General features: G+C 46.3%; 1 protein-coding gene across 1 annotated transcript in view; it reads left to right on the top strand.

The window, feature by feature from the left end:
* The window catches only part of LOC144727444 (sodium/calcium exchanger 1-like), a 178,415-nt gene that overhangs the window by 134,343 nt on the left and 30,300 nt on the right, over positions 1 to 13,772 (top strand). The window contains exons 2-6 of the mRNA XM_078606274.1: positions 5,672 to 5,778; positions 8,798 to 8,818; positions 10,450 to 10,467; positions 10,826 to 10,840; positions 11,038 to 11,106. Of these exons, the coding sequence (XP_078462400.1) occupies positions 5,672 to 5,778; positions 8,798 to 8,818; positions 10,450 to 10,467; positions 10,826 to 10,840; positions 11,038 to 11,106 (230 nt within the window). The remainder of the gene's footprint in view (positions 1 to 5,671; positions 5,779 to 8,797; positions 8,819 to 10,449; positions 10,468 to 10,825; positions 10,841 to 11,037; positions 11,107 to 13,772) is intronic.

A 13,772-nucleotide genomic window follows, 5' to 3' on the forward strand; every position in this document is an offset into this window, starting at 1 on the left:
TAAAATAATAAAACATAATAAAATAATTCTCACGACGTTTCGGCTACAACGCAAGCAGCAGGAACGTCGTGAGAATTATTTTATTATGTTTTATTTTTATTATTTTATTACTTCCCTTCTACGTGACTTTACCGAAAAAACCAAGAAGATGAATATTCGCGTCGTTACCTTAGGGTCGTGCGCCCGCGAATATTAAGGGATTGTTGTCCTGCACTTCTATGCCCCCAACAACGCTCACTGAGCAAGATGTCGAAGCAAGGTCAAAGAACCCACCGCAACAATCACAGCGCGGAGAGACCCCTACTAACCAGCAGTGCATTGACAAAGGACTCAGAGTCTGGAAAGTAAGAAAGCCCATCCATAATAGAGCTTTTTGTTTGTTTCGATTGCGTAAATATAAATGTATCATTAAACCCACCACCACCCGACACAGCCAATTAGTAAAGGGTTTGTCACGTAAACATAACGTGCCAATTCGTTACTAGTACAGCACACCGGTGTGTTGGAGAGCAAATCTACAACATTCACAATCTGAGTGTGCGACGTTTTGCCAGTAATTACAACCAGCTTCATCAGGCAGACAGCCAGACTTGTGTTCTGCTTACGTGACAAATCTTACTAATTAGCTGTGTCGGGTGGTGGCGGGTTTAACGACACATTTATATTTACGCGATCTAACCCAGAAACATATTATGGATAATATTGTTCGCGAAAGCCTTCGTGTTAAACTAAGAGAGACCATATTGACTGCGTCTGAAAATGTGAACATTTCACAGTCTCACTCTGCTCAATCTGCTTGGGAGGTTCCAGTAAAGCTGCATTTTAAAGGTGTCAGGTATAAATAGAATTAAGGTTAGCTCTTATCAATCGTGCTCGTATCCATGGTTAATGTTTGTTCATCTTTACACGGCCACATAAAGTCAGACAGACTCTCTCGCGTGCATCCCCTCCGCGTGAATCGACGCATTAATTCTCGCCAATTGTGGGGGTTGCGATTCGATTCAAGTAGCTCTTCTGTTTCATCTCCTCGTTTTTATTGTTTTTGTTGTTGCCCAATCTCATTCATACATGCAGTTTAATTCGCTCCATTAAGCCCGAAGGTAACACGAGTGTATAACTTGCATATCATCTGCGTACACTAAAAAAAACACCGCTGGATTGATCATTGATATTAATAGTCGAGTCAATGCATCAAACAACCCCCAATGCCACACCGCCTTCACATAAGATCATTCTACATTGTGCGGTTATGAAAAGTGTTTTTTTTTCTGTTAGCCACTCGCCATATATTAATCCTGAATGCGACACAAATGCCCTACACCTAAGTGCGTCTATTCACTGATTGAAAAGCGCACGCTTGTGCATTGAGGTGTATGTGCGCGTGTGAGAATAGGGAGCGAGCATGCGTGTGTGCGCATGTGTACAAGGGTTGTGAGGAGCGGTGGCGCAGTAGTTAGCGCACTGCACTACTAACCGGGCAGAGGACCCAAGGTCGATTCCCGCTCGGTCAACACCAGTGACGATTATCTGAACCAATTCTGGGTCTTCCCTACGTCGACTCAGCCTCAAATGAGTACCTGGCGCGGTTTGAAAACATCGCCACTGGGGAGACAAAGGCGGCCGAACGTGGTGCTGGCCACCCACCCCCTCGTGTAGCGTTGCTGACCATCATTGATGCTCGCTAACAGCACTTGCTCCAACAGTCTGTTAAGATTATACGGGGGATTTTTGTCTTTATATACCGGAATGGGAGTGAGTGGGGTGCAAGCGGTAGCGCAGTGGTTAGGGGGCTGCTCAACAAGGTCAAGTTCAAGTTCATTGATTAGGTATAGCCCTGTGAGCCATTCGGCTCTTGAATCGGGTGCAACCGCAACAAACAAAAAACAAAAACATGAACAAGAAAACATCTTAAAGTGACTATGTGACTATGTGCAAACAGAAAATCCAAGAAAAGACAGCAACATTTTGCAGATAAAGCACCGTACACCAACACTGTGTGCAAGAATCCCAGTGGGATGCAAGTCAAACAACAACAACCACAAGACAACTTAGATTAAGGCCATCAGTCTAACTCTGTACTACAACAAAAAAACATGGCCAAACCAAAAAACTTTTCGAAAATCACCAAAATAAAGCCATAAAAGCAATGAAACAGTGATCATAGGAACTGTGACCGAATTTTCACAATAAACGACATAAACAACACAAACTCTGCAGCCATAGCTGGCTGCATTAGTCACTCCACAACAGCAGCAGGAGCATCAGTCGGAGTATCAACGAACCCGGGTATCCCCAAAGTTCACGACCGACATCAGCGGTACTTATTTGACCCCGCCCGAGACACCCCCCTACCGCAGGTCGACTCATCCTTCGACGTGGGCTGCGCGTTTTGCCCTCCAAAGCTGCTATCCAACAGCACTTGCCTTGCCCCCCCCCCACCCCCTCATCGACAGCCTGCGGAGGCCACACGGGAGATATTTGTCCTCCGCGCACCTTTTGTGCGCGCGCGTGCATAGAGAGCGCCGCGTCCACTCGGAAGGGCGGGAAAGGGTAAAAGAAACGAATTTGCATGATAATGGAAAGCGTTCGATTTTAGCGAGGCGGCATGTCGCGCACGTGCACCGCACAAGTCAATCAACGGGATGATTTATTCGAGCTGCTAAGAAATGCGCACAGGAACTTCTATTTTCTCTCTCTCTCTCTCCCGGCTGGAGCACGCGTACCACACACGTGTCGGTGATGTGCACGTCTTCTTCGAAGGCTGGGGAGCCGGAAAAGCCCCTCTCTGTACCAGCGTGGACGGCACCCTCGTGTTCACCTTCTGAAGCGCTCGCTCGTCGCCGTGGCGTGCGCGATGACCACCACCACCACGTGGCTTTGCTTTCGTGTTGTGCGCGCTGCATTTAGCGCCACAGCGCGTGGATTTGTAGCGATTATTTGTTTGCTGGTGACTTTGTGTATTTCATATCGGAATCGCCTCCAGTGCTGTTGCTGCTGGCGGCAATAAAAGTTGTTTAAAAGTCAAAGTCTCTCGCGCTCGCTCGCTCGCTTCCCTGCAGAGCGAAGAGGCACCAAATGCGGCCATATGTAGTAAGTACTTTACATATGTAGTATATGTAGTAGCTACATATGTAGTAGTACATATATATGTAGTACTACATATGTCGTAGCTACTACATATGTAGTAGCTACTACATATGTAGTACTACAGGCCCCGCACTTTCAAGGGCCCCGCGTTAAATGCGTTCAAGCTATAAATTCCGGTTCAGTGATTCTGCACTTGCTCTATTACTATAGTACTATACTGCCTTCAACTTTTACGAACGACTGGGTGTTTAAGGTTAGCGATTTGTCGTATTATCTGGCCGTATAGCAAATGACAAACTACAATTAATGGTAGGTTTTTACCCTTTTAACTGGTACAAAACTGACAGCCGGGAGCTACTTGTGTAGCTACATAATAAAGGTGTCAGTTTTGTACCAGTTAAAAGGGTAAAAACCTACCATTATATTTTGCCACTGGTAAAAGAGATCTCATAGTGTAAAACTACAATTACTTTAATATGCAAGTAAAAAATTAGTGTTTTAATATTTACGTGGGGTTTCTTTTTTTATTTAGGACCCCTTCATAACATATGCTACAGACCCCGCACTAGCTACTTGTGTAGCTACATAAATTTAGCTTTTGCTACCAAGAAAATCTGGCACTGCGTGGGGGAGGGATGTTGATATGCGACAAGCCTTGCAGAAAACTCTGCCTTCACCCTGCCTGCCTGCTTGCCTGCCTCCCATCATTGGAGATCGATTTGTTTTTTAGTTTTTATTTATATTTTTATTACCCAGGAAAGGTGAAACCTCGCTGAGTCTCGAAACTCTCTTTCGGCGGGAGGAGGGGGGTTCGTACAAAATCGCGTGACGTCATTTATGGACGGCCCCTTAATACTGCATCGAATTGGAATCCCAATTGGTGACAATGCGTCGAATCACTCCAGGGCTTCTATGCCTTTAACAGCTACAACGACTGCGACTCTAACTATTTAACCAGGGCTCTTCATTTAAGCCGCGTATGGACATATTTACGCACACCCGATACCACCGCATCAAGCAGCCCTCTCCACCTGGTTGTGGCTACTGGCCACGTGTCTGCTACAGTCAGCCAGAGACCCGGAAAATATCGAGTGAGAAAAGATCAAATGCCTGTCTGTAACAAGACAAAAACAACTGCTAGAACTGCCGCTGTACATTTAACATTTGTTCTTTCTGACATTTGCGCGTACCTGGCAGCTGATTCCGTGCGATCCCTATTGCCACGTGTAGCGCCAGAACTGTTGTAACATCTAATGAATAACGAATGAGTTCCAGAAAGGGGGGGTGTGGGTGACGTGCGTTCGTAGGGATGAGTGCTTCAACCATACCCTTCACACGAATCGGTGCCCTCTGAGCGTGGTGGTTGGCATCGGCCCAGGGCGCAAGCAGTGAAATCGGGGCCCGTCGCTGTCTCAATTCCCCTTCCCACGCACTCTGGGCCCCGTCCGGGCCTGTGGCGAACCGATGCAGTTGCACCGCCTGCACACTCGATAGCGACATCGCTGGCAGGAATGGTAGACACATCTTCGCCTGTCGAGGCAGGATGCGGGTGACAACGTCAGTCGGAGTGTTGGATATTAGTCGACACGCTATCAGATACATGTGTTAAAAATACGTTAACTGGGGGGGGGGGGGGGGGGGGAACCAGAGCGAGTGTGTGTCTGTGAATTAAAAATAATAACCATCAAACATCAATACAGCAGCCAATTAAACACGGCGAAGCTTTTGGAAAGGGAAATCGTGCGCGTAATTACCGCGTGACACACCCGCGCGCAGCACGATCGACCAGAAACAACAGCGTATGCAGATTTATTTTAATATAAATATACATTTATAACGAAGGCAGCAGTTTGTCACTTTGACAATGCAAATGACTGACGCCGATGTGGATATGGGTTCACGCGCGCGCGTGCACGCCAGAGGGAGAGAGAGCGAGTGGTTTTGTGTTTCGTGTCCCTGGCCCTCCCTACTCGGCGAGACGTTTTTATTTTGACGCTGCAGCGACGGAGGGCGACAGGGGAGAAGCGGCGCCAACGGCTTCGTTGTGGCCGCCAAAGTCTAAAACACCGCGCCACTTTGAACAATCATCCACTTAACGCAAACAGCAGCATCCGCCGTGGTACCACAGACCCACGCACCGCGCCCATCTCCCGCGAACGAAATGAAACTATTGCAGAGTACATCATCCAATTCGCAAGCAGCTGTTGGAAAAATCGGGAGGCTATAACGCCGCCTGCTGATATTCGCATTGCGTTTCGAAGTGCTGTTTTGGATTCCGCGCTGAGCTGGTTCACGATTCAGCGCTACGTTGAACGAACTGTAACGATGCACTTCTGAGCCACTTGTCGAGTTTGGAGGGGAAGGGGGGGTTAGGGTCGGATGGGGAGGGGGGGGGGATGCAATCCACAACGTTATTAATTGTCCGTGCAATGTAAATGAATGCATCTGCCAATTAGTAAGTGCGACGTGTGTGTTTTCATATTTTTTATCAACCCAAATTATTGTCGTGGGTGTTTTATTTCTTCACCCTCCCGGTATGTGATTTGTCGTTGTTGTTGTTGTGTTACTGTGTTCTTCTTTCCAGCAAAATAATTGCGATCAAAGTAATTGACGACGAAGAGTATGAGAAAAACAAGAACATGTTTATTGAGCTTGGCGAGCCGCGGATGGTTGAGATGAGCGAAAGAAAAGGTTGTATACCCACAATGCCTTGCGTGGGAATCCTTAACTCCGTGTGCGCGCCACCCTCTCTAACGCGGCTAATTTCACCGGTTTCACATATCACATGGTGAAATTAACGAGTTCCCCGTCCAAATTTTTGTTCACGTTAAATATCTTCGATTCAAAATAATGACGCTGTCAATTTGACTTCTCGGAGGACGTGAACGGAAGTATATCTCAAACGTGTCATCCGATGTTCCGCCATGTGATATCGCTACGCGCTGATGTTCTGCACTTACCCCTAGGACGTCAATGATGTACCTGTTTGACTAATCGCTTGGTTTGTTTTTTATTGCAAGGCGAAGTGAGTCGAATTGTCCAAGTGTTGTTGGCCGACCCACTCACCCTGCCATTGCTCATCCGTACTAACCAACAAGGATAAGCCTTGTGCCAGGTGCATGGCGTTGGGTTTAATAATCCGAGTCACTCCTTACCCTTGCACTCCCCCTTGTGTGACACTTCCTCAACTCACTCCCCGCCCCCCAAACAAAACCTCTGCCCCCCCCCCCCGCCCTACCCACCCCTCCCCCACCCCCATCCCTCTGTGTGTTCCCACAGAAAGACAATTCACATAAAGATAACAGACGATGAAGAATACGAAAAGCAAGATAATTTTTTTCTCGTTCTTGGCGAACCCAGGTGGATAGACCAAGGCACGACAGGTTCGGGAACTTCAACCCCTTCCGCCATCGATCTGCACGCTCCCATCGTCATCCCGCCCCATGATTAAGTGCTTTGCCGTGGTGGTGGTGGTGTTATTTTTATTATCATCATATTTTTATTTATTGTAAATTGTCATTATTGTAAAGAAAACAAGACCCCACCCTTGACGTGTCCATTCGCTCACGATACATTCGTGCAATTCCGCGTGGTGACTCACCGCGACATTCCAAACTCGCTTAATTATTTTACCTGATTCATTCATTAATTTGCCCCCCACCCCGCCCGCCGCCGCCACAAGTTCGTTGTGAGCTGCGTTGGTTTGGGGCCTCAAATTGCAGCACGTTTGTTTACCCCACTTTCTTATCGTGTGGTGCAGTGACACTCATCCAGTATGCATGGGTTTTTTTTCCCCCGCTCTCTCTCTCTTTATATTTTTTCTTTGTTTGTTGACCTTTTGATCCGCGAGCCCTGTGATGTTCGCTGCGTAAAGGTATTTCCTGCACGGATATTTGGTTTGGTTTTGGTTTTCCCTCTCTCTCTCTCTTTCTTTTCAGCCCCTTATCAAGCAAAAACACACGCCACATCCACGTTATGAATACGTGAATGAAAATGTTACGTTGATATAAGTGGGGGGGGGGGGGTTAAAGAAGAGGCGAGAGCACATCTCGACAGCGCCCGCCTGTCGCAAAGGATACAATGCCCCGCTCAAAGGAAACTGACAAGACTTACGTGGGGTTGGGGGAGCCAAAGTGGACGTTTGTTGATGTTTTTTTAAACGACGAAGAATCGTAGCTCTCAGTCGCATTTCCGGGTGGCTGCCGCTGATCGATCGGCATGATGTTCCGACGTTTCGCTCCACGTCCGATGTCAAGCCGGGCGATGCGTGATACAACCCGGCAAGACGCAGTTGAGCTATGAAGCTAAAAGGTGACTGAGGATCATCGTCGTAGGCAGCGATTGCTCAATCTGCTTCTTGGGAGATGTCTTCAGTTGCAGTCGCCAGACATCTGACCACGCGCGCGCCCAAGTGAAATTAGTGCGAACATCATATGTATACATAGTAGAGGTTTGTTGGGGTTAGATCGCGTAAATATTTATACTTTTCGTAGGAAATCTAACTTTCATCACTCCGCCCGCCACCTAGTGTCTCAAAACATATATCGTTTTTACGTGCTGCTTAATAGTGGCTGGCCTTGGAGGTGAAGAAATATGACGGAGTCAATCACCCGCCAGAATATGCCCTCCCACCCACCACATTTTTACGAAAACACCTTCCGCCTAACGTGGAACGCCAGCATACACAGGGGTGCCACGGTGGCGATGTGTTAGCTACCTCGCCTGGTATGCAGGAGGTCGTGGGTTAGATCCCAACCCTGACGCCTGCTGTATATTTGGAGTTTGCGTTTCTCTCCCCGTGGTCGCGTGGATTTTTCTCCGGGTCCTCCGATTTTTCCCCTCCCACATTTAGAATCAACATCACGCGTTCAGAGTATTTGGCTGCAATGAATTTCCACGCGATAACGATAAGCCACACTAACATTGAGCCGTCGTTTTGTGGTGGCCACGTCGCTTCTGCAAAATAATCTAATAGCTCAGTGGGCCTCACCTGCAACAATTAAAACACAGCAGCCGCAAACGAACGGCACGCCTTTTCCAAAGGGCCGCTAGAAGAACTAAATAATACACTCGGGTGCGGTTGAACACCCCGTTGGGCCGCGGGGAGCTTAGCGCCACGCTTCGCATCGCACGCGAGGGACGCTCACGAAACAACGCTACGACGGGTTGGCAAGTCGCACTGCCCGCTAGCGCCTCGTCCTCACGCCCCCCACCACCCCCCCCCCCTCACTTGGCGGTGGCACCACGCGGGAGACCGCCTGCGGGTCGCGCCGCTCCGTGCCCTGACCCAGAGCGCAACGGCGAACTCTGGGGCAGCGTAAGAAGGGGGTGGGGGTGGACGCGCTTGATTTTAGTTCTACGAATGACATTTGGGAATTCCATCCAGAACGTGGCGGGTGGAACCCCCGAGGCGTTGACCCGTCCGCGTTGGTTAGCGCACCGAACTTGCAGGCCAGAGGGCACCGGTTCGAGTCGATCTCCAGGTGCAGCAGTTGGCACGCTGGTGAAGGTTTTCTTTAAACCTCCGCGCCATTGCCTCCAAGCGGCCAGCGGTACAATTAGAATCAGAGGCGTTACCATCGCGGATTAACTCCGCAACACCCGCCTTGACTCGCACACATTTTTTTTGTCTTTCCTTCCTCGTATCGTTTATTTACAATCGCCGTTTTTTTTTCTTCCTCCCGTGTTTTCTCATTTCTTGCTTGAACAGCCATGTTACTGAATGAGCCTGGTAAGATTCCATTCCGTTTCCACTTTCGTTCTCAAAGCTGTTCTCCCACCACCACGCGCTGCTTCTTTTGCCAATCACGGAACACGATTACCACGGTTATTTATCGGACACGCCACATAATATGTACAATGCTACATATGTACGCACACGATGAACAACTCACGCGCGCAATGCGCTCGATCTCGTCTCGTCTTGCAAGCTAAGCAGCCTCGAGCCTGGATAGTGCTGCCATTGGCGCCAGCGATGCACGCCAGGTTGTCACGCGCTGCCGAATGCCTGTGCCAAGTGGCTGGGGGCAGAGGGCAGCGTGGCGAAATCAATTTTGTTGTGCCGTGTTTCAATGCTCCCACTACTACGCTCACCGACTCGAACTTGATCGGCGAGGTGACATATGGTAGATGTAACCTCCATGACCCGAATGGCAGGGGCCGGCCCTGACCCAGCAGTGGATTGACCAAAGGGCTGTGTGTTTATATATATACACACACACAGCCGTATATATACACACAGACACTATGCAAATCAAGTCACGTAGATTTAAATATATATTCAATTGTTTGCTTTGTTTTTAAGGTGCAATCCAAAAACCACGAATGTCTCGCATCTTGTAGATAGGTATCCAAGTTGCGTGTTCCGGGCTGCCCTACATGATTTTGAAGCTTAAGTTAATCATTTAATGTTTGTTTCAAACTTGTTTACCCCCCAAAAAAGCCTCTCTGAACCTCAAGACCCTTTCTCGGGAGCTTCCTGCTAAGTTTTCGCAGCAGGGGGCAGCGATCACTGAGCATTTCCCCCCATCAAGTAATTTGTGAGCGATTCCCAAATTTCGAACCAAGACGCAGGCATCTTTAACGGGGATCTTAAACGTCCACTGTGAAGCAGCTGGCGCGTATTTCGTGGTTAATGCACCCGCAGCAGGGCGTCGTGGAGGCGAGATGCTAACTACCTCGCCTGGTATACAGGAGGCCGTGGGTTCAATCCCGACCCTGACGCCTGCTGCTGTATATTTGGAGTTGGCGTATTCTCGCCGTGGTCGCGTGGATTGTTTTCTGGGTCCTCTTGTTTTTCTCTCCACACTTAGAATCAACATCACGCGTTTAGAGTGTTTGGCTGCCATACATTTCCACGTGCATGGCCACTGAGTTGAGCTATTGTTTGTGGCCAGGTCACTTCTGAAAAAAGCTACATAGCTCAGTGGGCCTTACCTGGTGAAAATACAAATTTTAAAAAGTTTAGTTTACCTTTGAATTAAACAGGGCGGCCTGCCGGAGTCGAACCGCAACCCTCTGCAAGAAGAGCCGAACGTGCTACCGCTCACGCGGCCATGCCTCGAATATCATGAGAGAAAGAAAAATAAAATACTCTCGAAATTACGGGGCACGTACACTATCATGGCACTCTCGTGCGTTTGGGCGTAAGCATGCATCGCGAAACGTCGGACATCGTGGCGAGCAACACGCAGTGCAACCTGAAAACACAGGGGGGCGCTTAGAGGGCACCATAGCGAAAAGCTACCCAGTGCGCGAGAACATTTGTTCATTTTTGGATTGCATCTTCCTTTAACGTCGTGGTAATTGAAAATGTGAAGATATTTAATCGATTATGCAATATTTATCGTTTTCTGTCTGTAGGTGAGCTAGTGAGAACAGGTATGAGGAATTTGCTAACCTATTAGGAAAAGTAATTATTCTCACATACTTGGTACACTTTTATTAGACATTCACGTATTCTTAAAAGATGCAAAATGTACATCGTTATTATGTCGCTTCATTGTTTGACTGAGTATGTGCTTAAGGAGGCTTATTTGTTAATAATATATCTTACAAGTATTAATTTTAACGTGTCATACAGTGTGAAGAATACTCATACACTTTTAAAATAAATGCTTGCTTTTTTTAAAATGAAAATATATATTCCAAAGTAACATGTTTTTTTTATAATTCATTTGCATATTGTTTTTCATATTTTCTCCGTTGTTTTGCTCTCATTTCCACATTCATCTGCCAGGTGGCATGTTCAAGGGTAAGAACCGTCACTCCCTCTTACTGCATCTCATCAATTATTTCTCACATAAAGATCATCGATTGTAAATTTGCAGTTGTTCACCGCTTGTGCTTATCTCATTCCTACTCTCGATGTCCACGAATGCCACGCCACTGATTATTGCCTTGCAATGACATGTTTTCCTCCCTCTGAATGTGAAAAAAAAACATCTATAGGCCACCCACTGTACAGGAAAATACAGAGCAGAGAGAATATGATTTCTGCTGCCATCGTGAATTTCTCAGGTAGAAACCCCTTCGGTTGTCGATTTAAATGCCACTAAAACTTTAACCAAACCTCGGATAACTCCACGGTCTCTGTTCACGTGTTGTCGATGAACATTTGTTTTACGGCAACATCTCCGCGTTGCAATCGTTCGCCGGGTTTCCGTGCAAAAAAAAGTTCCGAGAACAGCTCTGCTTTTTTTTTAATATAAATGTTGATTTTTTTCTAAGTTGAGTCGCTTCGCCATCCTTCATATAGGAATTGGTTTTCTTTAACAGCTAATACTGGCTGCTTTCATAGTGGCTTCCTGATTAAAGCTGTCTGTGATTGGTTGGAATATATTAACTTGTAGGTCATGTTAAACTTAATACTCATTCATTATGTCCTACCATTAATTTGTTTTACGAATTATGAGAAAAGAAATCAACCTATACATTTGTATCCATCCGAGCTATATTCCAAAGAACTATAATTCGACTAAACCGTATTTCATTGATGAATGAAAAAAATTGTGTTGGGAACTGAGAGTATGCCGGAAATCACGACGGCGATGTGGTTGGCTTTGATTCTTCAAAGATATGAATCTGGCCCTTTGTTAATCTCTACAACTGGACGAACGAGCCCATTTTACAATGCACGTATCCATCTCTGTTCGTCAGTGGCTGCGCTGACTTCCTTTAAGAACACGAGTGATGTGGTGCCAACACATCAGTAACACGTGTTGTGTAAAACTGCGTGTGGTTTGCAGCATAACCCCTTTGTGACCAAACTAACCATGAACACTGACCACACGGCATTTACACAATTCTCTTGACTTCTTAGTTCCATGGGTCTCTCTTAGTCTCCCTTGCAACATTAACTTATTTATCGCATTCCACGCTCGCCCGGGTATAAATTTCACGTATGTTTAGATGTCATTAGACAAAGTCTACCTCAACGATATGAAAAATAGCAACAACAAAAAAATGTAGCACTAGATATAGTTTTTATTTTGACGCCTTTGTACGAAAAAAAGCTGACAAGATCCATATCCCGAGCACTCCGCCTTAGTTATTGGTGCCCGCGTAGTCGAAGCGGCTGCATTCTGTATGTTTATGAACCCGTGTGTGTAATTACACATTTGAGATGTTTTATACGAAGCCAACTTTGTAAATCAGGGCACTGGCTCACGCGAACGCGAAACAAATATTTCGATAATTGCATTCTCTCTGGCTCACCATGGACCACCGCCACTATTGTGTTAGCCCGTAAAAAATAGAGTAATTTGCTGCATTTACAGGCACACAAAATATTGATTCCCGAGAAATGGAGGCTCTTGAAATCTGTGTTTACACGCCGCTGATAATGAGCTGAAAAGCACCAATCGGGTCTGCACGAAAAGTGTGGACAATCGATTGATTTGGATGAAACTCGTGAGCGTAGGATTTGTTTTTTGGCCGTGTAAAATTATTTCGCCGCCAAGTGGGCCATCGCGTAACGTTGGGGATGGGATGGGCAGACTTTTTTTTTATCAATGTGAAGTTTTTTTGGGGGGTTAGATCGCGTAAATATGTGTGTCGTTAAACCCGCCGCCACCACCACCCGACACAGCCAACGAGTAGGGTTTGTCACGTAAACAAAAACGTGCCAATTCGTTTCTAGTTCAGCACTCACCAGTGTGTTCGAGAGTAAAATCCACAACATTTACAATTCGAGGGCGACGTTTCATCGGTAATTACAACGAGCATCATCTGGGCAGACAGCCTGATGGCAATTATAAATAATATTGGCCGCAAAAGTCTACGTGTTTGTTAACGTTGCGTGATTACCGCGCTTTTTTCGCACTCTCACCAGGCGCCAATGCTGTCGACCGCCACACAATTGGGAAATGTCCATGCACGATGGCGAATTGAGGCTCTGTCGACGCACGCAGCCTTACATTTTTCTCCCCATTTGCAACAGATCAACAAACCGTCTGTACAGTAGATATGGAGGAATGGATGCTAAATATTTTGTAAAATCAAGTGCCAGTTGTTGTCCAGTAATATGTGAATAGGCTATATATATATATAAAATGTACAGAATCAAAATATGTATTTATACCGGAGGATCCGAGAAGCTATGAAGCTATTTTTCACACATATCCAATAGGCGTGGGTAAGAAAGTTACAACAAAACAGCACAGAAACACGACAGCAGTGCAGAGTACAAGGAAGGTCAACACATCACCCAGACACAAACAAATCAAACTAAACCATCCCCATCCTTCTTCTTGGTTCTTTCGGTAAAGTCACAATAATAAAAATAAAACATAATAAAATAAAATAATTCTCACGACGTTTCGGCTACAACACCTGAAGATGGCTGCTTGCGTCGTAGCCGAAACGTCGTGAGAATTATTTTATTTTATTATGTTTTATTTTTATTATTTTATTACTTCCCTTCTACGTGACTTTACCGAAATAACCAAGTAGATGAATACCTGCAGTCACGAAATCTTTAAATCGAAACATCCCCATCCTACCAGGCCAAGCCCGCTGAGGTATCAACTTTTTTTTCAGAAGTGATCTGGCCACAAATGATAGCTCAACAAAGTGGCCCATCATTTGGACATTTCTAGCACCAAAATAGTCTAATTAATCTCAATGCTTGTACACAGAAACTAGAGATGAGCTTCAGACTTCAGATGAAATTTTTTAACATCCGT

This window comes from Lampetra planeri, chromosome 25, assembly GCF_965212315.1.
Source record: "Lampetra planeri chromosome 25, kcLamPlan1.2.h2, whole genome shotgun sequence".
NCBI lineage: Eukaryota > Metazoa > Chordata > Hyperoartia > Petromyzontiformes > Petromyzontidae > Lampetra > Lampetra planeri.